Raw genomic sequence first — 27,065 nt, 5'->3', positions numbered from 1 at the left:
GGTGGCGTTTGCGCTCTCCAGAAGCGGCCCCGCACCATCTTCCCAGGCGCTGTGCGGGATTCTTCAACCGCCCAGCTGGTGCTTCGGGAGGGAGTTTCTAGAAGCTCCATCTCTACTGCCTCCCCTCCCCTGTTGCTTGGTTTTTACCCCCACGCCGGGAGCTAAGCCGGCTCCACAGCGTCCGCCCTCCGAGGGGTACAGGTGCCGCCGTGCCGCCCTCTGCCGCCGGGTCCGCCAACGCCGCCGCCTCCGGGCTGGCCTGGGGGCTTGACCCAACGCCGCTGCCTCGCGAATGGTCTCGTGCCAGAGCGCAGCGCCCGCTGCCCGTCGCCGGGGACTCCCCGCCCTTCCGCGCGACCCCGCGCAGGAGCGGGCGGTGCTGACGGCGGGCAGGGGGCGGGCAGGGGAGCGGGGGCTCGTTCGGGGGTAGCCGCCTCCTCTGCAGCCTGCCCGCGCCTCCGACGCCGGACCTGCCTCCGCCTCTTCCTCCAGCGGCTCCATCCTCCGCCGGCGCCGCGTCCTCCCGGCCACCCGCGCCGGCGGCCTCGGCGCAGCGGGGAGGGGGCCCGGCGCGGCGGCCGCCCCTCGGCTCAGCCCGGGCGGCGCGCCTGCCCCGCTGCCCGCGGCGCTCACCAGCAGCATGCTCTATTTCCAGATGGTGATCATGGCAGGGACGGTGATGCTGGCATACTACTTCGAGTACACGGACACGTTCACCGTGAACGTGCAGGGCTTCTTCTGCCACGACAGCGCCTACCGCAAGCCCTACCCGGGCCCGGAGGACCGCAGCGCCGTGCCCCCCGTGCTGCTCTACTCGCTGGCCGCCGGCGTCCCTGTGCTCGTGGTAAGCCGGGGGCTGCGGGGAGGGGAGGCGCCCTCGCCGCCCGCTCCCGTCCGTCGCGCTCGCCTTCGGGGTGAAGGCCCCGGGAAGGGTCGGGGCGCGGTCGCCCTTGCCTTCTAAGTTCCTCCAAGTTGCTGGCCGCCCCTGCCCCAGAGGACTTTTCTTCAAGGATGCGTGAGGGGTGGGTGCGAAGGAAGCCCCCATCTCTGCCCACCCGCCGCCCCCGCACCGCCTGCGGTGGCTGCAGTGTCGGGTGCCGCTGGGAGTGGATGGAAGAGAAGTGGGGCTGTAGGATGGGACCGGTGGAGGTCGGGGCTGGGGAGGAGGTGAGCCCTAGGGGTGGATCTCGCGGCCTTGCTTCACTGACCACCTCATTTCTCTCTCTGCACTGCAAGATGGGCAGCGGCCGCGGGTGACCAGAGAGGGGTCAGGCTCTGGGGTGTGTCCAGGCTCCTCGTCCTATGCTACCACCTCCTTCCCTTTGTGGTGAACGTGCCAGGGGGACTAAGCTGAGCAGGGAACAAGTATCAGGGAAAGAAAAGACTTTGAGGTTATCTCTAAATGAAGAGGCCTCGGCAACACTGCTTTGCTGGAAAGCAGGAGCTGTGCCTGAATTACGAGACAGATTTGTTGAAGGGCTGCTCCGCTCACTGGGCAGCTGAAGTGTTTCCTCTCTGAACAGCACTGAGAATGCCTTGAGTGTTTGAGCTGGGAGAGAGGTGGAGGCAGAGATGGAGATGGAGATGATACAGATAGCACACACATACACGCGTGTCCAGGTGTGAGTACCGGGCTAATAGTCACACCATTGACATCTGTGAATGTGCTGCTGAGTTACCTGTAAGAGAATGAGTGGTATTTCTTTAGGAGACCTGGGACCCCAGGGTTCCACTGTCTGGACAAAGTATTGGGCATTCCCCTTCTCTGATCCAGCCTGTCTCTCTCAACAGATGACACACAGGACATTAGAAAAGGAAAACGGAAAGCAAAGTTTTGTTTTCAATCGTTGACTGCTCAAGTTGAATAAGAAATGTGAAGAGCATCTGTTGTACCCACTAGGTTTTGGTGTTGATCTTTTGTTTGGTTTTAGAGGCAATGACTTAATAATTCCAAAATTAACCAAAAGTTCCCAAGAAACAAAATGAAATTTTATGAGCAAACCAAGGAACTTCTTGATAACTTCAAGATAACTTTGTTTATCACATGTACTGCAATAGTCAACCTCACCTTCGGATGGCTGAATATTGATTTGAAATGTGTTCAGCCTTGCCCAAGAAAATGCTTTGTTTTGTTTTTTAATACTGTTATTTTCTAAAAAGTGTGTCAAAAACACCCCAATCCAGCATCCTGTCTGTTCTCTTTCCTCCATTGGAGAAGCTGGCAGAGGAAAAAATTGGTCAGAATCTTCGGCCTCTTTTTCTTTCTGCAAATGCTGGGTTTCCAGGCACATGATTTCCAGGGGGCTAGATGGAGAAAGCCTGTCCCTTTCAGGTCATTGGCTTTGGTCGCAACCAGAATCTATAGTGGCTGTAACTCTCCAGTCCGTAATTGCCATCCTGTGACTTGTTCCAATGAGGTGGCTCTTCTCAGATCCTTATCAATCTATCCATGGTGGCAGGTGCCAACTGGAGACAAGAATAAATTGACCCAAGGGTTTAATTATTCTGTAGTTAGGGAAAACCTAGGAGGGAAAAGGGGAATTAATTGGTCACTACTGAATGCAAGCTCTGTGCTGGGCACTGCATAGTCACTGAGCAGTGCTTCCAGGGGATATTATCTCGGGTTAACCTTTGTGAAAGCTGAAGTTCTGATAATAGATTGGAAACATCTGACCACCAAGGAGGTAGGGAAGGTGTTTGTGTGCCTATCGGACTGATGCCAAATGTCATCTAATGCCATTGCTTCCAAATGGCATGTTTTCTCAAAGAAGATGGGAAATGGCTGCTGGAACAGTCATCTAGAATATAGGAGGATGCATTTTTGAAAGAGAGTGTGTGCAACTTGATTTCCGTGTTTGACCATCAGTTCCTTATGTAGGAGAGAATGGATTTGTGAGTCAGCTTGAAGAGAAGGCAGTGTTGGGGTTTGTAAGGAGAGCAGTGTTGCTGTTGTTTGTTTTTCCTTCTGCTCCTAGGTGTAATACAGAGTGAGGAGCAGCTCTTCCTCTGGTCCTCACAAGAGCACTGGCTTAGCATACTCACTGTGCATAAAAATGCTATCAATGATATTAATAGTACTCATCATTTGCTGAGATATCACTTTACTTTGGATACCCCAGTAGGCTTCCTACATACCTTATACCCGCATAATTTTATCATTGTCTCTGAAAGCAACTATTATTCTTAGCATTTAACATTTGGGAAAATTGAATTTCAGAAAGATTAAGTAACTTGCTCAAAAATCAAGGTTAAAAATGATATACTCAGACTTTTTACTCTAGTTATCAAACTCCCAATCCTGTGTGCTTTTTCCATTAGAGTATGCAAATACAATTTACTTATCCATCTTTCTTCTAGAAGAATGCCTCAGTCTTCCCATTATCTATTAAAATTATTTCTTTTTTAAAAAAAATACATTCATTTACTCGAAAGGCAGACACACATACACATACACACAGATAGAGAAAGAGAGAGAGAGAACTTTCATCTGCTAGTTTATTCTCCAAATGCCTACAATAGCCAGAGCCAGATCAGGCTGAAGCCAGGCACCAGAAACTACATATGGATCTCCCACTTTGGTGATAAAAACCCAAGTACTCAAACCATCATTTGCTTCCTTCTGGGTGCATTAGCAAGAAGCTGGATTGAAAGCAGAATAACTGAGATTCGAACCAGACACTCTGTTGTGAGATATGCAACGCAATGCAATGCCTGCCCCTGTAGTGATATAGTTTATACAGTAGTTATAAAGCTAGGAACATTATATGGAGTTCTTACTTTCTAAACTCATTCTAATTCTTGAGAGTATTTTGGAAAAGTGACTCTCCTCACTACCCAAGCCTTTAAATTTACTGCAGACTTGATCAATTTAATTCTCTTAAGAAGCTAAGATAAGGTGTCTTTTATATTTTATCACTTTTATAAAGCATGCACTTGGAGACTAGGTTTGGAGTCTAAGGGTTTGGATTCAGATGCAAGGTATACCCTGGTGCTCTGTGAGGAGCTGGAAACTGCACTGGCTAGGAACTGTAATGTGTCGTCCGTAAGCCTCAAGTCCTTAAATCACAGGATTTGACTGTTACAGTAGTTACAATGTGTAAAATGTCATCCTTGGTCCATTGGTGATACTCCATAAAGGTAATTGCATCGTGAACATTATGGATATCAGTAAAATAGCAATCCGGAGAATGTTTATTGAATTCCTGTGTTCTAAGCACTCTGTCAGGCAAGATGCAGTTTATAAAGGCAACATACATAGCCACTGAGTCTGAGGAGTCCGTAGCTAAATTTGGGAAATTAGGCAAACACACCAAAGGTCATAATCTTTGATAATGATAAAGATAAATGGTATGCATATATGTACATCTGCGTATGCCACAGAGACCTGTGGTCGTTCAGAAGGGGACAAGATACTTTTGTTTGGAGGTGGGAGCTCTGGAAAGGCCTCGTGGAGAAGATGGTGGCATTTCAGATGTGTCCTGAAGGAGAAGGCAACAGGGAATGTGAGATAGGACGTGACGGCTGCAGCTCCGTGCATAACCTCAGGGAGGCAGAAAGTGCAGACCGCAGTCTTCAGGTGCTGACCAGCTTATCTCATTTCCAGAAGCTATGTGTGCGGAAAATGTACAACTGCAGGCAAAGGCTGGGCTTGCTGTGGTGAGCCCTGGAGCATCGGGCTGAGGAGGTTTCTTAACCAGTTAGGACGCGAACAGTCTGATGGATGATGGTTTGGGACATTTTTTGATGAGTAGTGCGTAGGGCTCTTCTGTTATCCAGATATCTATATTAGGTTGTCTTAAAGTCTGTCTTCATTGTACCAGGTTAGTTTAGTTGTGTTTTCAGGAAAAAGAAAAGTGGGGCTTTCGTAAACACTTTTAAAACAAGCACCATTTAATTTTTTTTAAATAAAATATTGACCAAAGCACCACGTAAAGCAGGGAGAGATATAAATTTCATTAGGATATTTGGCTTTCAGTGATTAAAATGACTGGCAGCGACAACGGTTTGCACTCCCCAAATTTGGATACAGTGGCCAACAGCAGCCCTTGTTCCTTAGATCTCTGAGCAACACAGATGGTATGAAGGAGACAAGCTAGAATCCATCTTTACAGAACTGAAATGAAAATAAAGGAAACCAGCACACAGCCGAGGTGGCCCCTGACATCAAGCATGGCAGGTTTTCAGGTTGAAGCATATGTCTTACTCTTTGTCTGCATTCCCCGGAACCTTGCTGTGGACCTTGAGCCTCAGATATGACCGATTTAGCCATTGCTACTATCCCAAGGGTGCTGGCCTCCCTAACTCTGATGGAGATAGATGAGCACAGTAAGGCATCTCATATTCAGGGTCCGATCATGTTGGATCAGAGTGCCTAAAGCTTACCCATAAAACCCTTCTCCCCAAACCTTGCCCTGGTGCTTCCTTCTATCTCCACCCCTGAAGTACCCTCCTGTGGTGGGTGTAGGCAAACAAGTACAGACACAGTGTGTCAGGAGAGTCTGGATTCTTATCCGGGTTTTTCTCAGTTACTAGTTATGTGACCTTGAGCAAAACCTTCTTACTCATACGCGGAGATAGGAGCTGGTGTTTAACCTAGTGGTTTAGATATTGATGAAGATACCCATGTCCCGCACCAGGGTATCTGCTTTCAATTCCTGGCTCCAGCTCCTGACTCCAGCTTCAAGTCATTGCAGACTGCTTGGAGGTGAATTCAAGTAGTTGGGTTCTTTTCATCGGGGCAGGAAAACTAGATGGAGTACTAAGCTCCTGCCTTTGGCCAGGCCTAGCCTTGGCTGTTGCAGGCTTTTGGGGACTGAATGAACCTTTGAGATCTCCCTCCCCTCCTGCTTCTCTCTCTCTCAAGAAAATAAATAATTGAAAACAATAAAAACTAGAGATAAAAACACCTACCTCTTGGAGTCAGTACACATAAAGGTTAGCATCACAGATTCTGGAGGCCGACTGCTTGGACTGAAGGCCAGGTCTGACACTTTCCAGCAGTGGGAACCTGAACCAAGTGGTCTCTCTATGCCTCAGTTACTGAAGTGTAAAATGGATATAATAGGAGAATTGGCTTCTTAGGCTTTCATATGTGTTAATGCGCTAACACATGCAAGTAGTGGAGCAGTGCCCAGTTGTATGTGTTAACTGAAGTTGAGGTTGTGATGATTAATCAAGAGAACCCATTTAAACACCTAGAGAAATAATTGTGTTTATTAGTAGATTCCAAGGCTGACAAAACATTAGAGATGGACAGAGCCATCTAGTTCAATACACTCTCACAAATTTGAGAGTCTGAATAATAAGTAAGATAAAACTCAGAATTCTGTTCTTAGAATCAAGTCAATGATATCTACGTTTGGGTACTCCATTTCTTCAAGTGGACTAATACTAGCTAGTATTTGTTTTGCATTTCCTATGCACCAGACAGTGTACTATGTACATTTAATGGGCTGCTTAATTTAATGCTCATCATAATAGTATTTCCTGTAAATATAAATACTATCATTAAATCCATTTTATAAATGAGAAGTTGAGAACCTTAGTGGATTATGTCAGACTTAAATTATTCACATTCATTAATATAATCAACTTCCTCAATCAAATTACGAAGGGGGCTTGGATGTAGAGAGGCTAGATGACCGATCCGAAGTCCCTCAATAACAATGTTGGCATCGGCAGGGCCTGTTCATTTAGTTCTTTGTTCACACTCTTTATCCTAGCACATTAAATACTCCTTAAAGATTTTTAGTCATAGTGATTCAATACAAACACAGTAAAATTTTTCTCAAACCTTTTATCCTTGCTTTCAGTTTCCTGGTTGGATGGGGAGCTTTGTGTTCCATTGTAGATAATGGTTTCAGTGTGTGGAGCAGGAACTTGTTTTGTTTCCTATTAAGCTTGGAAATGTTGTGGTGAGGTGGGTGGCAGCACAGGGACTCACAGGATTCCTGTTGTGATTTGAAGGCACTCTTCTTACTTCAGTCGTGCAGCTGTAGTGCTGCGGGCACCCCCATTTCTGCAGAACCACACTCTGGTTCTAGATCAGCAGTCCCGGCTGCAAGGAGAAGTGAAGCTACCTGTTTGGACTTCTTTGTATGGGAACAAGCATTAGATTTTACTTGAGAGTCTCCAGGAGCTTATTAGATTGCCAAACTGTCCACCACCCCCTAAAAGTTAAGGCCTACTTTTTGGGGGGCTCGTGAGCCTTTTAAACCCCTTCTGTCTCTTGGAAACGTATTTTCTTAGATTTTCTCGCTAACCTTTGGCCTCCTCCCATCCTTCTGTGTCTCCTTCCCTTCCTTCTTTCCTTTATTCCCTTTATCCCCTCCCTTTTTCATGCTGATACGGAGGTGGCAATACTGAGAGGAGAGCAAAGACCCAGGGGTGGGAACACCAGGTAGCCTTACCTTCTCGCTCTTCCTCTTCCTCTCCCTTTTTCCCATTCTCATTCCCTCTCCTGCCTTCCTCTTCTCCCCACCCCTCACCACTCATTATTGACATAGCTTCCCTGAGCCAGTTATCTGAATTGAAAACTGTTGACCTTGTCCTTCCTACCTTTCAGAGCTGTTGTAGAAGCAAATGGATTTGAGCACTGTGGAGACAGTAAGTCCCTTCATACCTGTAAGGAAAACCTGATGTGAGCAGGTTCCATGGGTTTTGGAGGGGCCTGGTCATTGGCAGCACTCCTTTGCAAGTGCCTAATGCACTTACTTTGTGGTGTGGAAAATAAATAATATTTTATACTTTTTTTCTGATTTTTCTGTAGACAGAATAGCAACAATCAAAAGCCCACAGTTTACAGCCGGCGCCGTGGCTTAACAGGCTACTCCTCCGCCTTGCGGCGCCAGCACCCCGGGTTCTAGTCCCGGTTGGGGCGCCGGATTCTATCCCGGCTGCCCCTCTTCCAGGCCAGCTCTCTGCTATGGCCCGGGAGTGCAGTGGAGGATGGCCCAAGTGCTTGGGGCCTGCACCTGCATGGGAGACCAGGAGAAGCACCTGGCTCCTGGCTTCGGATCAGCGAGATGCGCCGGCCGCAGCGGCCATTGGAGGGTGAACCAACGGCAAAAAGGAAGACCTTTCTCTCTGTTTCTCTCTCTCACTATCCACTCTGCCTGTCAAAAAAAAAAAAAAAAAAAGCCCACAGTTTAAAAGCATCTCCTAATTAATTATCACAGGCTATTTTTCCAATACCCAGTGCTGTTTTTCAAAATATTTCAATAAGCACTCTGAGTATCAAGATTGTTATAAAGAATCACCCCATAATTTGGAAGAATGTTCCCAGGGAGTACTGCTGATATCATTTGCTATGTATGTGCCAAAAGATTTTTTGTGGATATTTTGAGTGATGATAATGCTTCTACTCTGGACTGGGTACAGTGCTATCACTGGGCTTCTAAAAATGGGTAATGCATGTTTCTCACCCTTTAAAAGTTCAGACAGTATTCATAAAACCACATTTTTGTTTGTAAAATTGAGACAACAGTATTTAATATGATACCATAAAAATTGAATATGTGTGGCCACTGAGTCCTCAATAATTGATAACTGCTATTCTAACATAATTGCTGATCAATATATTGGCAGTGCAGAGCAGAATGACCTCAAGTGTCCTTAATCCTTTCTGCTGAGTGAATGAGGTGAACCCTTTACTCTTCACATTAATCCTTTCAGCGACTATGTGCTATGACACATCTAGGGAGCTTTTGGCATCTAGTTGGTAAATGACACTTTGGTTTCTGAACCTGTTACTTCAAGCTCAATGCTCCAGTGGCCACCTGCAGTTGTCTAGTTATTTGATTCACAGCATAAATGATGGCATTCCTGGTACGCAGGGGAGAGTTAAAGCATAATGACGTTTATCGCTATGTTCTTTATAGTGTCCATATGGTTGTTAATATATAGGCTCAGTTACAACCAGACATGAAAAGGGGTATTTTTTAAATCTGTATGTAAAGATAAAACATCATTGGTTTTTAGAACCAGTAGAATAGATGAACTTGATTTTCCTAACTCCACATTTCCATCCACACAGTTGAGAAAACCAGCTATGATGTCAGAGTTATGATGCTAACTTGTGATTAGTAAGACCCTTCAAACAGCTTGGGAAAATCATAAGGAGTATCATCTTGATGGGAGATATTTTAAAATATGTGAAAGGGAGTTCTATATTCAGTACTATTTAAACTATTTCTGAGAATGCCAGTTTTCACTCAGCAGGCTGCTTACTTTTTTAGTCTTATTATGACAGATGTAGTTTGAGAGTTACTGTCGGTAAAATCACCATTATTTTTGGTGAAAATGGAGTTCTAGAGACTTCTCTCCAAGTGAGATACAATTTTTTAAAAGATTTATTTTATTTATTTGAAAGCCAGAGTTACAGAGAGAGGTAGAGACAGAGAGAGAGGTCTTCTATTAGTGGGTTCACTCCCCAGATGGTCGCAACAGCTGGAGCTGCGCCGATCTGAAGCCAGGAGCCAGGAACTTTCTCCAGGTCTCCCACGTGGGTGCAGGGGCCCAGAAACCCAAGTACTTGGGCCATCTTCTACTGCTTTCCCAGGCCACAGCAGAGAGCTGGATGGAAGTAGAAGCAGCTGGGACTAGACCCAGCGCCCATATGAGATGCCAGTGCTTCAGGCCAGGGCTTTAACCCACCACTGTACCACAGCGCCGGCCCCCAAGAGAGATACATTTAAAAAATTATTTTTGACAAAATAATTGTACATATTTGTGAAATATGGTGTGATACTTCAGTACATGTAAATAGTGTGTAATCATGAAATCAAGATAATTAACATTTCTCATTAAACATTTATCATTTCTTATGTTTGGAGCCTGTAGACTCCTCATTTCTCTGTTTAACAAATATAATATGTTATATTACATACAGAACTTATTCCTCTAATCTAACTATTTGGCACCTGTTATCCAGCTTCCCTTTATCACCCCTACCACCCTTCCTAGTCCCGAGTAGTTACTGTTCTACTTTCTTCTATGAAATCAACTCTTCTCCCACGTGAGTGCGATCATGTGGTATTTGTCTCTGTGCCTGATGAGACAGGTATGTTTAAATCTCTAAAAACGATTTATTGGTGGACATCATTCTCTGACCAAACAAATATGAATGAAAGCATTTGTGTTGTGTGTGTGTGTTTAATATGTAGTTTGTAATTTTTTGTATGACTTCATTTTTATTTCTCTTACTTCTAACTTACAGAATGCTTTCCCCACCATTCTCCTCCCCTAAAAACAAACAAACAAACAAACAAACAAAAAACCCTCCAAATAAATTCCTGTAACATTTCAGTCTATTCTTCCAGACCCAGTACCAACTCCTCTGTGCAGATTTCTTGAACTCTCCTCTATGATCACTTCAACAAGCATACAAATTATGGCATTCCAATTACTGACGCTGTGTTTTGTGCTGTGTTTGTGTTTACATTTCCATGACTAACCTTGAGCATCTCCAAGTCAAAGTGTAAAAATCTGACCCAAGTCAGTTTTGTCATATCCAATTTCTAGGCTGCTTTTGGTAGATAAAGTATACAAGCACAAATTGAAGTTTGTGATGAGGTTATAATTCATTTGAATACAAGTGTCAGACAAAATTCTACTAAGCCTTTAGTTGTTTAATAACCATTCATTACGCAGATAAACTGGTATATATACTATGTATCAGAGGCTCACTCAGCTCTCAGCTGTCTATCCTTTTATGTGCTTTAGATTTGTGAAACCCTGTATGAAAGGGTAAGCACACCCAAGATGGGATTCTGTGTGCTGAGGTTGACATGAAGCAGAAATTCTTTTAAAGCAATGGTTGGGCTTTGGATCCATTGAGAATAAGCCATTGGAGCAGGGCATATAGGCCTTACACCCTGTTCAACCGTGTTGAAGTGTCTCTAAACTATTTTGTCAATTTCACATAGCTGGAAAACCTTTGGGGCCAGAATGTGGCGAAGTGGATAAAGCCACTGCCTGCAATGCTGGTATCTATGTAAGTGCCCGTTGGAGTCCTTGTTGCTTTACTTTCCATCCAGCTCCCTCTTAATGCACCTGGGAAAGTAGCAGAGGATGGCCAAATGCTTGAACCTCTGCACTCACATGGGAGACCCAAAAGAAGCTCCTGGCTCCTGGCTTAGCCCTGGCGCAGCCCTCTGCCATTTGGGGAGTGAGCCAGCGGAAGAAAGGTCTTTCTGTCTCTTCCTGTTTCTTTGTAGCTCTGCTTCTCAAATTAATAAAATAAATCTTTTTAAAAGATAAAACATTTGATTTCACTCATAATAGCTTGTTTTTAGCATTTGCCATGCTGATTAAAATTCCCTACTTTTGTCGATAAAAAGTCATTTTTCTATATCCACAATGCTAATTAAATCAATTGTCCATTAACATTCAGATTGCACAAAAACTTTTTTTTAAAGATTTATTTATTTATTTGAAAGTCAGAGTTACACAGAGAGAGAAGGAGGGGCAGAGAGAGAGAGAGGTCTTCCATCCAATGGTTCACTCCCCAATTGGCCGCAACGGCTGCAGCTGCGCTGATCCAAAGCCAGAAGCCAGGAGCTTCCTCCTGGTCTTCCCATGTGGGTACAGGGGCCCAAGGACATTGGCCATCTTCTACTGCTTTTCCAGGCCGTAGCAGAGAGCTGAATCGAAGTGGAGCAGCCAGGACTCGAACCGGTGCTCATATGGGATGCCGGCACTGCAGGCAGTGGCTTTAACCATTAAGCCACAGCGCCAGCCCTATACTGTCATCTTTAAGTCTGATGAAAGCTGTAGTTTTTTTCGTAGGTGCCCTTAGTCGGGTTGTCGACATTCTCTCCTATTTCTAGTTTGTTGAGTCACACAAAGACTTGTAACATCCTCTTCAGGTTAGACAGTTGAGAAAAATTCTAGTGACTACATAAGACTTTACATTCTGATCGCATTTTAGCTGACTATTCCTATAATTAGGGCATAAACAAACTAGTACACACATCACATAGAATTTACAGAAGTGTGGTAAAGTAAATGACAGACTTCATAATTTAAGAACTGGGTCTTATTTATCATCATTATTTCTAGACTAGACACTCAAAATACTTTAGCTAAACTTGTGACTAAAAAATCATGGAATTGAGGGCTGGCGCCGCGGCTCAATAGGCTAATCCTCCGCCTGTGGCGCCGGCACACAGGGTTCTAGTCCTGGTCAGGGCACCGGATTCTGTCCCAGTTGCACCCCTTCCAGGCCAGCTCTCTGCTGTGGCCAGGGAGTGCAGTGGAGGATGGCCCAAGTGCTTGGGCCCTGCACCCACATGGGAGACCAGGAGAAGCACCTGGCTCCTGGCTTCGGATCAGCGCGGTGCACCCACCGCAGTGGCCAATGGAGGGTGAACCAACGGCAAAAGGAAGACCTTTCTCTCTCTCTCTCTCTCTCTCTCACTATCCACTCTGCCTGTCAAAAAAAAAAAAAAAAAAAAGGCCGGCGCCGTGGCTCAGTAGGCTAATCCTCCGCCTTGCGGAGCCGGCACCCCGGGTTCTAGTCCCGGTCGGGGCACCGATCCTGTCCCGGTTGCCCCTCTTCCAGGCCAGCTCTCTGCTGTGGCCAGGGAGTGCAGTGGAGGATGGCCCAAGTGCTTGGGCCCTGCACCCCATGGGAGACCAGGAGAAGCACCTGGCTCCTGCCATCGGATCAGCGCGGTGAGCCGGCCGCAGCGCGCTACCGCGGCGGCCATTGGAGGGTGAACCAACGGCAAAAAGGAAGACCTTTCTCTCTGTCTCTCTCACTATCCACTCTGCCTGTCAAAAAAATAAAAAAATAAAATAATAATAAAAAAATCATGGTATTGATTAAATATTATTTACCTTATTGCCACAATATATTTTGCTAGACTATTTAATATTCAAGTATTTATTGATGATGTCCTTTCTATTTGGCATGGCATGGAAATATGTGAGACATTTGGAATTGAAACAGTAGAGAAAGAGTAGAGGGAGGTATCAACAGTGCCCTGCTTTCCCCCTTTCCCTCCTCCCTCCTTTCCTTATCTTCTTCATCCCTCCTTTATGTCCTCTCTCCCCCCTTCTCCGTCCCTCTTGAATATTTACTTTCTGTGAACAAGTATTTTGTGAGCCCCTTCCATGGGCTATAATGTCTTGATCTTAACGCCTAAGAGGGTGTCTTTCTCCAAATCCAAAAATAAGGATTAATGCCCCGGCTTTCCTCCCCCCAAATCATTCAAAATAGGGAAATTAAAGACTTATAAAATTATAGGGCAGTTAAGTGCAAATATATTCTGCATATATGTACATATTACCAAAATAACTTGCATTTCCATTCCAAGGATTTGTGTCAATGTAACCCGAACCTCTATACTGAGTAAATGGTTTCTAGCACAATAATACTTTTGCTTTCAATTGTGCCAGTAGAAACTGCACTTTTTAATCTCCATTTCAGATTTAGCTTTTTCTCACACTGGGGTACAGAGATGCACTTTTCATATTGACAAACATCTTGTATTTTCAGAGGTCTCATCAAAGCAGGATGTCATATTCTCACAGACACCAAAATTGAGCATTCTGGGATAGAGATAGTGCACCTGAGCATTCATCTTATAACTTAAATTGAACTCTTGACATTTCCAATTAAAAAAAATAAAACAGTATCTTTAGGTAGTGGCAATGACCTCTTCCTTCACGTGTGCCTTTTCTGTGTTGGGTTTGCTCAGTTACTAAGATGAATAAAGAGACTTAGTCAAAACTACGTGACAACTCTTGGTTTTCCATAAAGGAATCTTTGTTTCCTCTTCTCTCTAGCTTCTCATCACATGATTACTTGGGGTCCCCTTTTTATTTTTCCTGGGCTTGAGTCTAGAATACAGATATGTGAATCCAGTACACACTTTATTCAAGCCACTTCTTCAGGCACTCACTGCCATCCCATATTGGGAAGATTCATGAATTTAATGTGAAAGAGAACATACTTCCTCCATAACTGAGACTTTTCAATCATGAAAGAGGACTTCTAGATATGAGTGTCTTATGTTAATTTTTTGTTAAACATTTATTTATTTATTTGAAAGACAGAGTTACAGAGAGGCAGAGGCTGACATAGAGAGAGGGAGAGTGAGATCTTCCATCTGCTGGTTCACTCCCTAGATGGCCACAATAGCGGGAGCTGAGCCCATCTGAAGCAGGGAGCCAGGAGTTTCTTCTGGGTCTCCCATGTAGGTGTAGGGGCCCAAGGGCTTGGGCCATCTTCTACTGCTATCCTGGGCTATAGCAGAGAGCTAGATAGGAAGAGGAACATCTGGGACTCGATCTGGTGCCCATATGGGATGCCGACACTGCAGGCAGTGGCTTTACCTGCTATGCCACAGCATTACTCCCTTAAGTTAATTTTTAAGTCAATGCATAGAGACATTAATTGACACTTCTAAGCCCATGCAACTAATTATAAATTATACAAATAGTTAATATATATGGGACACATGGAATACATTATTTGGGAGCAAGTCCTACACGTGTATGAAGTAATTTAACCCTCATAGCAACATTGGGAGGCAGGTTTTGTTATCACAGTTTTCACATGAGAACACTGAGGCATGCGAAGATTGAGCAGATACCTGTGTCCTCACAGCAAGGAAGTGGAGATTGAGCTTGGCAGAAGGGTTTCCTATGTGTTTACCATGAGGATGGCCCTTATTCTTAGTTCTGTGTAATTGCTTGCCATCTTCTGAGAGGTGGAAAGCTACCTGGAATGAACCTCTCTGTGTAGGGGTATTAAGAGAAAGAGAGAGAGAGAGAAGGAGAGAGAGAGAGAATTTGATTAATATAAATTTTTCTTGTGATTTTATACTGTAGATCCATGAGACTTTGCAGAACACTGTAGTTTTGGTTAACACTTCATAGTGAAGAGGGATTAAAGACAAAGAGCAATTAGTTTCCAAATCATTTTGCTCTGTGATGTTTCTTTTATGTTTCCCACATCAAATCGTTTGGAACAAAAGGTAGAATTACTTTTGACTCTATCTACAACTAGATATAACCAAGATCTTCGCATTTTGAAGCGCGTTTCAAATTATTGTATGTAATAATAATGTAGTAATATAATTACAACAATATAACATGCAGAATATCTAGTACACCCAATACACAGTCAGTACTTTAAGGTTTGGCAACTGGTTAGAGGCATGGAAGAACTATTCAGTGGTGTGAATATATTTAAGAGGAAAGCATGGACATTTCCATATTAATATTTTCATCTCATATGTTTCTTGAAGGTGTATAATCTATTCTTAGGGATATTTTCTAGAAGAGTAAATCAAAAACTGTTGGTGCATTCCTTGTGGCATTTCCCGGGGGGCAGCAGGGACTTGAGAAAGCTGTTCTGTGCAGTGCCCTACTGTGTGTTATTATTCCCTGGCCTTCAGCTCCATCTAGTTAAGTATTGCATTTAGGCAGTGCCAATCCCTCCTCTTTTATAGCTCTTTCCTTGAGGCTTCTAGTAAATAATATCTCGTTCCTGTAAACTCCCCCTTGAATAATGGACTTTCTGCTTTACCCTAAATACTCCACAAAAGAGAAAGGTGGTTGTGTGTGTGGGATGGGTTGTTGGAGAGGGAAGAGGACAAAGTAAAAGGAATAGTGATTCATTCCTTCCCTCCTGGCTCTGCTGCTCACTACCTTCAAGACCTTGAGAAGGTTAAATTGTTTTTGTGGCTTCTGGATAATTAGATATCTGGTTTGGAAATGCTTGAACTCCAACTGGAGCAGAAGGTTGACTCATCCCTTCCCCAGGCACTGCTTTCTGTGTTTACAGTAAGTATGACTATCAGGGCGCTACCTTACAATGAAATGGTCTCTCAACCTTTTGAAATCATATGGAGTATCCTAGGTGGTTTCCCAATGTATGAAGTTATTTTTTAGTTTTCTAACTTCCTTTCTTCTTTAAAAAATTATGTGTTTATTTGAAAGGCAGAGATAAAGACAGAGAAGGAGAGAGAGAGGGAGATTGATCTATCTTCTATCAGCTGGTTTTCTCCCCAAATGGACACAATGGCCAAGGATGGAACAGGCCAAAGCTGGGAGACTGGAGCCTCCTCCAGGTCTCCCACATGGGTGTAGGGGCACAAGCACTTGGGCCATTCTCTGCTGCTTTCCCAGGAACACTAGCTGGATTGCAAGTGGAGCAGCTGGGACTTGAATTGCAGGTGGAGACTTAAACTTCTAAGCCTTAGCATTGGCCCCTTCCTTCCTTGAGAATGAGAGTCTTCACTTGGCATGGTGGATTGGAGTCCTTCCTGCCATTCTAGCTCCTTACCTGACATCTGTCTGTACTCAAAATAGCGTGGCTTTTTTTTTTTTCAAGATTTATTTATTTATTTGAAAGGCAAAGGCAGAGAGAGAGAGAGAGAGAGAAGACTTCCATCTACTGATTCACTCCTCAAATTGCCACAATGGCCCAGGGGCTGATCTTAAGCCAGGATCCAGGAGCTTCTTCTGGGTCTCCCACACCAGTGCAGGGGCCCAAGAACTTGGGCCATCTTTGGCTGCTTTCCCAGGCACATTAGCAGAGGGCTGGATCGGAAGTAGAGTATCAGGGACTAGAACTGGTGCCCATTTGGGATGTCAGCACTGCAGGCGTCAGCTTTACCTGCTACACCACAGCACTGGCCCTGAAATAGCTTCTGTTCTTGAGGGATGGCACCAGTACCGAGTGATGTATTTTAGGCATACCCTCGCTTCTGGCAAATAGAGCAGAAATTTCTCCTGTTTTGCATGCTATTTTTTTTTTTCTTCTTAATGCATTAGCCTTGAGGTGATATAAAGCCACCTTGTAGTCAATTATCTATTAAGAGAGTAGGTTCAATTTTTTTTCCTAAATAGGCAAAAACCCAGCTTGATGGTGCACTCTGCCCCCCTCCCATGAGCACAGCTAAGAAGATGTGGCATTTTTCTCTCCAGTTAAGACTGATCTGGGCTTCTCAATTCTTAAGACAGGCTCTAGTCAGTCCCTTTTAATTGGATTTGCCATCTTGAAATCAGTTGATTATTAAAAAGCTTCCAGTTGCTTGTGGTATATATAATCTAGTGTACATCATGGTTATGCATTATTGTTAATTACATTAAAACATTTTGCTATCAAAAATTTATAAATTTCTATTGATTAGCAAATATGTTTTATATATCTTTGCCTCTAGCTCACTGCATAGTGCCCAATAAAATACCATCTGATTGATAAATATAATTAATTATTTGCATATTTTAAAATAATTGAGTCAATAGAAATTAAAACTATTTTAAACATGCACATTTCTTTGGGGCCAGCATGGCAGTGGCGCAGCTGGTTAAAGCCCTGGCCTGAGGTGCCGGCACCCCATATGGGTTGCCGGTTCTAGTCCTGGCTGCTCCTCTTCCAATCCAGCTCTCTGCTAAGGCCTGGGAAAGCAGTGGCAGATGGCCCAGGTCCTTGGGCCTCTGAACCCATGTGGGAGACCTGGAGGAGACTCTTGGCTCCTGGTTTCGGATCGGCACAGTTCTGACCCTTGTGGCAATCTGGGGAGTGAACCAGCAGATGGAAGACTTCCCTCTGTCTCTACTTCTCTCTCTAGCTCTATCTTTCAAATAAATAAAATAAATATTTTTTAAAAATTCACATTTATTTAGTACTATTATTAATATCTTAGGCATTTGAATAAATTATAGTTTTATCAGAAAGTATATTGTGTACACTACCCATTCATAGATACTAAGTTTATAAAGTCCAAATTTGTTTCCAAAACCTAAATATTTAATTGTTCACTTTAGTTCCCAGTCCTCAATGATTTTATAAATTTCCCATGGATGTACATTTATTTTACATTTAATCGAAGTCTTGTAGAAGGTAGTCCAAGATAAATCTGATTTAACTTACGTGAAGTATATTTCAAATATCTATCATTTCATTTTAAAAATCTCTAGGATCTTCATATTTTGGCTCTGTACCTACTATCAGTTTCCTGTGCCTTAAGCTGTACATAGCAATACGTTTATGACCTTAAATTATCATTTCTGAAGCATTTATGCAATATAGGCTCTTTTGTCATCAGATAGGATAATGTTTATGTCTCAATATATTTTTATTCATTTTTTTTTCTGAAACGGATCAAATGGCTTAAGAGCAGATCATCTTCCTTTCAGTTTTGTAAATCCCCAGATACTTTATCTTTGGGACTTGTATATCTGGTAAAATTAGAAAACATGATATTGCATTAAGTAGCTGGCAGCGTTTCTAAATGAGGTGAATCATGATTTCATTGTTACTCGGGATCTCTGAGTCATGCTCTGTGTATTTGCATTAGTAATTCTAGATAAAGAGCAGGACTATTTGACTCAGTACATGGGACTGTTTTTGAGAGGAGTTTCTTTCCTCAGAGAGTGATAGAAATTAGTGGGTCTCTAGAAAATGATATTAATAAGCAAGGAAAGGCTGAGTGTTGCTTGGGCAGGCAAATAATTTACAACTTCAGTTAACTTCAGGCAGAATAGGGAAAGTGAAATTAGCATTTTGTTGTTTAAGGATACTTTCCATTGAAATTTAGGCTTTCTCAGTTAGAGTGAACTATCAAACACAATAGCAAATTAGCTCTCACCTTTGGGCACAAATGAAATAACCTACTAGCCATCGTGTGAAACGATCTAATATTCAGTAATTCATTTCTTCATATATTCATTTAAAAACATTTATTAAGTCCTTTATGGACAAGGCTGTGTGTGTGTGATGAGTTCTAGATATTCAGAGATAGAAGAAAATATCCTTGGAGTAGTATACACACGCACATACACATATATATGCAAAAGATTTATTTATTTATTTGAAAGTGGTTCAGAGAGAGACAGAGAGAGAGAGAGAGACTGACTTTCCATCTGCTGGTTCACTCTTCAGATGGCCACAGTGGCTGGTGCTGAGCCAGGTCGAAGCCAGAAACTTGGAACTCCATTTGTGTCTAACACATGGGCATCTGGAGCCCAAACACTTGGACCATCTTCTGCTGCTGTTTCTAGGCCATTAGCAGGGAGTTGGTTTGGCAATAGAGCAACCAGGACCCAAAGCAGGGCCCAAAGCCAACACTCTGGCCCCTGGAGTAGTATAGATTGACCCGGCCCTGAAAAAGGTTATTATTTAATTGGGAGTGGGAGAAGGAAGAGGCGATCGAGGAGGAGAATGTTTCTGTGAGGAGGTGATACTGGGGAAAGGCATTCCAAGCAAATAACAGGCAGAGTCATTTAGGATTGGAAAACAAGAATATCTGCATTTAGCACAGAAATAATTAGGGTTAGAACATAAGGCTGTTTAGTGGACAGACAGCGCACTGCAGTGATACTTGGAGATTAAATTCAGGATTCCCTTACCATCTCGAAGAGGTAAACCTATAACACACATTGATAACCTAGAAACTTCATTTTCCCTATCAGCAAAATGGGATTTCTACATATACCTGTCACAGTAATTCTATTTGTGTGACTGATTTTAATTTAGTAAACTAAAGGGAAAAAATAGACACTATATTAGAGGTTTTTTTTTAAATTATTTTTCTTTCTTTTTTTTTTTTTGACAGGCAGAGTGGACAGTGAGAGAGAGAGAGAGAAAGGTCTTCCTTTTGCCATTGGTTCACCCTCCAATGGCCACCGCGGTAGGCGCGCTGCAGCCAGCGCACCGCGCTGATCCGATGGCAGGAGCCAGGTACATATCCTGGTCTCCCATGGGGTGCAGGGCCCAAGGAATTGGGCCATCCTCACTGCACTCCCTGGCCACAGCAGAGAGCTAGACTGGAAGAGGGGCAACCGGGACAGGATCGGTGCCCCGACCGGGACTAGAACCCGGTGTGCCGGCGCCGCAAGGCGGAGGATTAGCCTAATGAGCCGCCGCACCAGCTACTATATTAGAGTTTTAAGTATGCTAGGGCACTATTTAGCACATGGGTCTAGGTTGCTAGGTGTGTTTTGGAATTTTTTTTTTCTCTTTCAGATGAAACTATCACTGTGAAATAAATTTTTAACTAGATGAACACCAAGAAGCTAATTTTTGTGACACATGCTACATGATTTTCAACTGCCATTTGCATTATAGACAATATTTATGTCATTATTAAAGTATATGTTGGGAATGTACAATTTGCTAAATTGCAAAGTTATTTTTAATCCATATTGCTAGGCTGTGCTTCTATAATTAAATCAAGTTGATTTTCATTCCTGAAATTGCATCACAGGTGTGCTCAGAAGTGTAATAAGTATCTCAATCTTCTCATTATAAATTTGAAATTGAAGGTCCAACATTGTGGTGTAGCCAGTTAAGCCTCTGCCTGTGATGCTGGCATCCCATACCGGTGCAGGTTTGGGTCCTGACTGCTCCACTTCCAATCCAGCTCCCTGCTAATGCACCTGGGAAAGCACCAGAAGATAGCCCAACTGCTTGGGCCATGGCATCTACATGGGAAACCTGAAAGAAGCTCCTGGTTCCTGGCTTTGGCCTGGTCCAATCCGTAACTTTGTAACTCAAGAAAAAAAAAAAAAGAAAGAAAAAGAAACTGAAATAAAATGCATGAATCTATATGTTGCTCTAGAATTTGAGAATATGCTCTTTCAGGCCGGCGCCACGGCTCAATAATCCTCTGCCTGCGGCGCCGACACACAGGGTTCTAGTCCCGGTCGGGGCGCCGGATTCTGTCCCGGTTGTTCCTCTTCCAGTCCAGCTCTCCGCTGTGGCCCGGGAGTGCAGTGGAGGATGGCCCAAGTGCTTGGGCCCTGCACCTGCATGGGAGACCAGGAAAGGCACCTGGCTCCTGGCTTCGGATCGATGCAGTGCACCGGCCGCAGCGCATCGGCTGTGGTGGCCATTGGAAGGTGAACCAACAGTAAAGGAAGACCTTTCTCTCTGTCTCTCTCTCTCACTGTCCACTCTGCCTGTCAAAAAAAAAAAAAAAAAAAAGAATATGCTCTTTCAGTTATTATAGGAAGAATATTGAAAGATATGTAAATCCAATGGTGCAATTGTTGTTAATGAGGCTTAGTTTTTTTGGTTAATAGTATTAAGGATTAAATGTGCTTGATTTCCTTGCAGAATGAAGTCTACCTTTAAAATTTAGTCATCTAATTAAGATTTCCATTCATGGGAAATGACTCCAAAAAGCATATAAGAAGCTCTACACAAACAAACCTTGATTGGATTAACTGGATTTGCATTAATTTAATGACAACAATGCTCTAGTATCTGCTTCTTTCATTTGGAAGGAATTTGAAAGAGGAAACACATTAAAGGTTGCAAAGGAATCAGGTAGAAGTAGTCAGCTTAATGGTATGGCAAGAATAAATAAAGCTGCCACCTGCAGTGCCGGTATCCCATAGCGTGCAGGTTCAAGACCCAGGTGCTCCACTTCAGATCCAGCTTTCTGCTATAACGTGGGAAAGCAGGGGAAGATGACCCAAGTTCTTGGGCCCCTACACCCATGTGGGAGACCCAGAAGAAGCTCCTGGCTCCTGACTTCGGATCAGCTAATCTCTGGCTGTTGGGGCCATTTGGGGAGTGATCCAGCAGATGGAACACCTCTCTCTTTCTCTGTCTCTCCTTCTCTGTAACTCTGCCTTTCAAATAAATAAATACATCTCAAAAAAAAAAAAAAACAAAAAAAAAAAAACAAAAAAAACACAAGGTGCTAATGCATTAAAAGCTTTGGCAATACATAGGTCAGGTAAGCCAGAAAAGTGAGCCTAGGAAAGAAAAGAGGGCAGATATAGACAGACTACAAGAGTTTGATTTTTTTTTTTTCACCAGAAAAAAATGGCTATAGAAACAATGATGTCTGGGTTGGGTTTGATTACAAAACCTGGGGAAACTGGTGATGCATTTAGTACAAGGTTGGCAAAAACAAGGCTGGCTGTGTAGATTGTGGGCGGGCAGCGTTTTGGCAAGAAACTGTACTGGGGGCACTTGGAAATCAGAGAGCACTGCTGAGCTGGGGTTACAGGAAGAAGTGGTAGCCTGGACTTGGAATACTGGAAGGTAGGGTAGAGCAGAACAGTAAGGAGGAAACAAAGAGGTGATGAAGTAAAAGAAAGCATACCAGAGGAGGTCAAGACAGGCTGGTCAGCATCAGAGTCAAAAGGACAAAACAGGGCAATGAGGTGAGTCTCCAAGCACATAGTCTGGGGTTCAGGGTATGGCAGCCCATATCCGGGTCATCAACAGTTAGGAACCCATTCCAGGAGGCAGCAGTCTGCAATGCAGGGGTCAGAAACTGATTCTGTGCAGAGTCTAAACAACAGATGTGAGATAATCGAATTAAGAGAGACTTGATAGGAAACTTCTGACCTTATAATTCTACTAGTGCAGAAGCTGGCATTCATGTATTCAGTAATAATGCAACAGCACGGCCCTTACCTTGGTATGGTACTCTGTCACCCAGAGAATGGCTCATAATGATCGCTTAATATGAGTATTATAATCATTTAGTGATGATAAAATCAAGACTCAGAAAAATTAGGTTTGCTCACAGTTGTGCGGCCAAAGCTGGAAGAGCTTAATTAGAACTTGTCCCTGGCATTTAAAACCTTTGTTAAATACTTTGTAATGAGTAAAGACAAATACCTCATGTTTTCACTTACATGTGGAAGCTAGAAAGGTGATCCTGTAGAAGTAGGGTAATACAGTGTTTTCTAGGGCTGAGGAGCTTAAAGTGATGGATGTGCCTGTTATTCTGATCTGATCCTTGTACATTGCACACAGCATTGAAATATCACATGGTACTCCTTATATATGTGCAATTATTATGTGTCAATTAACAATATTTTTAAAAAATAAAGGAAAGAGCAGCTGGTGTACAGCTATGTGAGGACTTATCTGATCTCAGAAAGTTTGCAGCCAACTTAAGAATCTAGATGTATGCAGAAGTAACCAGAGAGGAGCTAAAATTTTTATTATTTTATTATTTTTAAAAGATTTATTTATTTATTTAAAAGTCTGAGTTATAGGGAGAGAGGGAGAGACAGAGAGAGAGAGAGAGAGAGAAAGTCTTCTGCCCACTGGTTCACTCCGGAGATTACTGCAATGGCCGGGGCTGGGCCAGGCTGAAATCAGGGGCCAGGAGCTTTATACGGTCTCCCATGTGCATGGCAGGGACCCAGGTACTTCAGCCATTCTTCTGCTGTTCTTCCCAGGCCATGAGCAGGGAGCTGGATGGGAAGTGAAGCAGCTGAGACTTGAAATGCCACCCATATGGGATGTTGGTATTGCAAGGGAGGCTTTACCAGCTATGTCACAATACCAGCACCAAATTTTTTAGATGTGCTCTTTTTTTATTATTTTTTGACAGGCAGAAGAGTGCCTGAACCATAGGAGGCACTCAGCTATGGATATATAAATGGACATCAAATGAAATGCGGTTTGGCACCCAATGAGAATAAGGGATCTGAACTTGGGCCATTGAGAAGCCTTCCCTGGGAATATGGTGTTTTATCCACTTGATGACAAGATACTTCTTTTTCCTCCTGTCAGATGTGTTTGGATTTGGTGAGAAGGGAATGTTTATTGAGGCAGACATAGAATCAGACACATGAGTTTAAATCTTGGCTCTACTACTTAGTGTCCTATGGAACCATGATTCATTGATTCTCTGTTTCCTTGCTGTTGGTGCTCATTGTATAGAAGCTAGTGGTTTTAAACCTGTTCACTTGGGGGTGGGCTAGGGCGATAATTTAAATTTCACAACAAGTCATGGATTTTATATCAGCAGATTCCTTTTGCAGAAGAAACTGAAACTCAAAAACCAATAATTAATTTTTATAAATTTAAATATTTTGAAACAAGGAGGTCTACCAGTCTCCCAAACCCATTATTTTCATATTACTCTCCAGGGATACCAAAGAGTTCAGTCCTGAGGGATTCTAAAGGGGAGGTGCCTGATTCTTCTACTTAGCCCATTAGACTGTACTGTATTAGGAAGTTTGTAGGAGAAAGGAACAAGTGAAGAGAGCAATAATTTATGTGCAACAAAAACAACTTCCAATGCAATATCAAATCATCGTTAATGAAAAAGAAGATTAGAGGATAGGATGTAAGTTTTGTGTGAAACTCAGATGGATGAGATGACAACTGAAAATGGAGCACTTAAGAAGTGGTGTAGGTCCAAAACACATGTAACTAATGGTTCACTGTAATAATGAGTTAAACAGCTAGACTTGTTTACACCTTGTGTGTATCTTGGGCAATAGAAAATTTCTTAAACTAATAAGGACATTAAATAAGATGGGGATGACAGAAAAAAAATGGATGTTGGCTCCTTTCCAGTGCATTATGTAGGATATATTTGTATTTAACCATCTTTGCATTTGTTTTTTATTAATTCTGCTCTTCCTGAATTACTTTCAATTGGTGTAGGATCCTAGATAAGCAGACATGATAAAAATGTAAATTTGAGGCTCCTTGGTTCTTTTAATCATATAAAGGAATAAATTGTGACTGGGCAGGAAGAATGACTACATCATTTCTTTAATGTACTAAAGTATTGGTGAAAACATGGATTATATGCTACATAGATCATCTGTACATGGGGTGTGGAAAGGTGATGGAGTACTGCCAGTGGTGTTTTGCCACAGGGCATTGAATGACTGTGGTATCCTTTACACACATATCTCAATCGGCTCCTCCATTTGTCAGTTCACTTAAATGGCAGGCATTCATTTTGTAACTCAGTGAAGTCAAGCCTTTTTTCCATTTTTCCTGTATCCATCCATTCTCTCACTAACTGTATATCCCTTTCTCTTCCTTTCTTTTTTCCTCCTTCCTTCCTTCATCATTTGTTAATTATCTCCTCTGTGCCAGGAGTGTGGCAAAGTTCTAGTGATAGAAAAATAAAGGACTCAAGAATTTGTCACTGAGACATAGTCAGGGTGGATGTTAAAAGAATTAAACCCATTTATACTTTTATCACCTTGCATTTGACAGAAAAAAGCTGAAGGTGTCTGTGAGAAGATTTTACAACTTTTGTTTGAAATCACATTCATCTTCTATTTCATAGCTAGACCACCAAGATAGCTTTGAAATTGGTTATGGGTGGACATTTTGAAAATTAGCATACTTGCTGTTCTACTATGTCATTATCGTTTGTTTCTTTGGTTACTGATTTGTATGACGAATTTATAGGGATTTTCCTAAAACTCCATTTACTATGGGATGTGCATATGCTGCATATAAGAGCCTTCTCTAGGTAAGAGGCCAACCAGTTCTCTAACAGAGGATAAACCTTATTAAGCAAATATCAAAAAGCTGTTCTACAATTATAGGGAAACTAACTTGATTGAAAACATACCTGGGAGAATATATGTTCCAGTGTCAGGATAAGGACTTAGATAAGGGGAGATGGTTCACAGTTTAAGCATCTTTTAAACTTTCTGCCTTTAAATAGCTTGTGTCTACGAAAAGTTCACTTTAGAATCCTAGTTGGTGAGTAAAAATTAGTTCAAGAAAAGCCAGATTAGTAATTCTAGACACATAGCACATGTCTATAGAAATAGCAGTCACATTGCGTTCAGTGAGGAAGGCAGGAAAAAAGTTAAAGTACAATTTTTGTGAGTTGACTTCTCTGCAATTTATTTGTTTGAGTTAGCATATTTAGGCATAATGGCTAGTAAATTGGTGGTTGCAAGTTAGACCTTAAATATGCTTGAAATGTCAGGGCGGAGTCTAATTCAGGAACATGCCAAATATCAGGACATGATTCACATACCTGTCCAATGCACTAGAGTTTCATGTGTACCTACCTATTCAATCCATTCACAAATGTATTCCCAGTTGCTTGGTTGAGTCTCCATCAGGAAGCATCTTATCTTTTATTTTATATATTTTTTAAAGTAAAGTAGGATTTATTCAAGTTAACCTTCTGCCGGGGCGGCAAAGAAGGGGGTTCCAAGAGAGGAAGACCTGAAGGGCTGGTGGTAATGAAGTTTTTAAGTACAATTTTGGGGATGAATCTGCCAATCAATAAGCTTATATTTTAAAGGCCAAGACATTGTGCTAAAGAAACATAATGAAAACTGTTCTAAAAGCCCTCTTCATCTTTAATTTTAAATTTCTACTCTAGAAAATCAATCAGATGTGCATGCCAAATAAAACCTCAAAAATCTATATCCATGATTAATCCATGCAGCTCCCTCCTTTGCTCTGTCTCCCCTGAAAACCCAGGATCTATTGAGCAATCATGATTATTGAGTAATTATCTGCAGCTGTGGTGGCATGGGTGACATAAAAATGGAATCTAGAGTCAGGAAATCTGATAGAAACATGATCAAAATAATATTTCTGATTTTCTGTTATCCACATTTTAAGAAGGAGCTGGTAAAATTATTTTTAAAGATATATATTTACTGACTCTATGTCCAAAATATTCCAACATGTAATTAGTATGAAAATGTATTGATAAATTATTTTTCATTCTGTTTTGTGCTAAGTCTTTGAAATGAGATTGTGGATTTTACACTTATAAAACGTCTCACAGTGGACCAGCCATTTTTTAATACTCAACAGCAAGCATTCAAGGCTAGTGGCAATTTGATAGGACTGAGCAGGTCATTTCTTTCCCGAAGTTTTAAAGAAATGCAATGGTTTCCTAGTGAGCTTTTTCTATCAGGTTAGGAAATATCCTTCAATTGATATGTGCCATTTAGAACTGTACTTCAGAATGAATCTGAGTAGATTTCTGAAATTTATTGAAATTAATAATCATTTAGTTTATTGTAACTACTTGGATTTTTTTATAGTTTTAAAAAATTTAAAAGGAATATTTTAATACATTAGATTCACAGGGTTCAGCAAATGCATAATAATTACTAAAACAGAATTCTCATCAATTCTTATGTTAATGTGATATTAATACAAAGAGAACAGATTCCATGTAATTCATGGGTACAATTCTAAGCATATAATAATATTACCTTCCTCCCTCTCTTCCTTCCTCCCTCCCTTCCTTTCTTCTTTCCTACCTTCCTTCCAAAACACCTTTTTATTAAACACACTTTTCATCAAGGTTGAGGGACAGAGAAAGATGTATGAATATTAG

The 27,065-nt window shown here is 42.4% G+C and overlaps 1 protein-coding gene across 1 annotated transcript in view; it reads left to right on the top strand.

Annotated features, from left to right (window-relative positions):
- Positions 1 to 292: 292 nt before the first annotated feature.
- The window catches only part of PLPPR5 (phospholipid phosphatase related 5), a 121,623-nt gene continuing 94,850 nt past the window's right edge, over positions 293 to 27,065 (top strand). The window contains exons 1-2 of the mRNA XM_062190110.1: positions 293 to 426; positions 493 to 844. Coding sequence (XP_062046094.1) covers positions 293 to 426; positions 493 to 844 — 486 coding nt within the window. The remainder of the gene's footprint in view (positions 427 to 492; positions 845 to 27,065) is intronic.

Source organism: Lepus europaeus, chromosome 5, assembly GCF_033115175.1.
Source record: "Lepus europaeus isolate LE1 chromosome 5, mLepTim1.pri, whole genome shotgun sequence".
In the NCBI taxonomy this organism is placed as follows: domain Eukaryota; kingdom Metazoa; phylum Chordata; class Mammalia; order Lagomorpha; family Leporidae; genus Lepus; species Lepus europaeus.
This window is presented reverse-complemented; position numbering and strand designations above follow the sequence as displayed.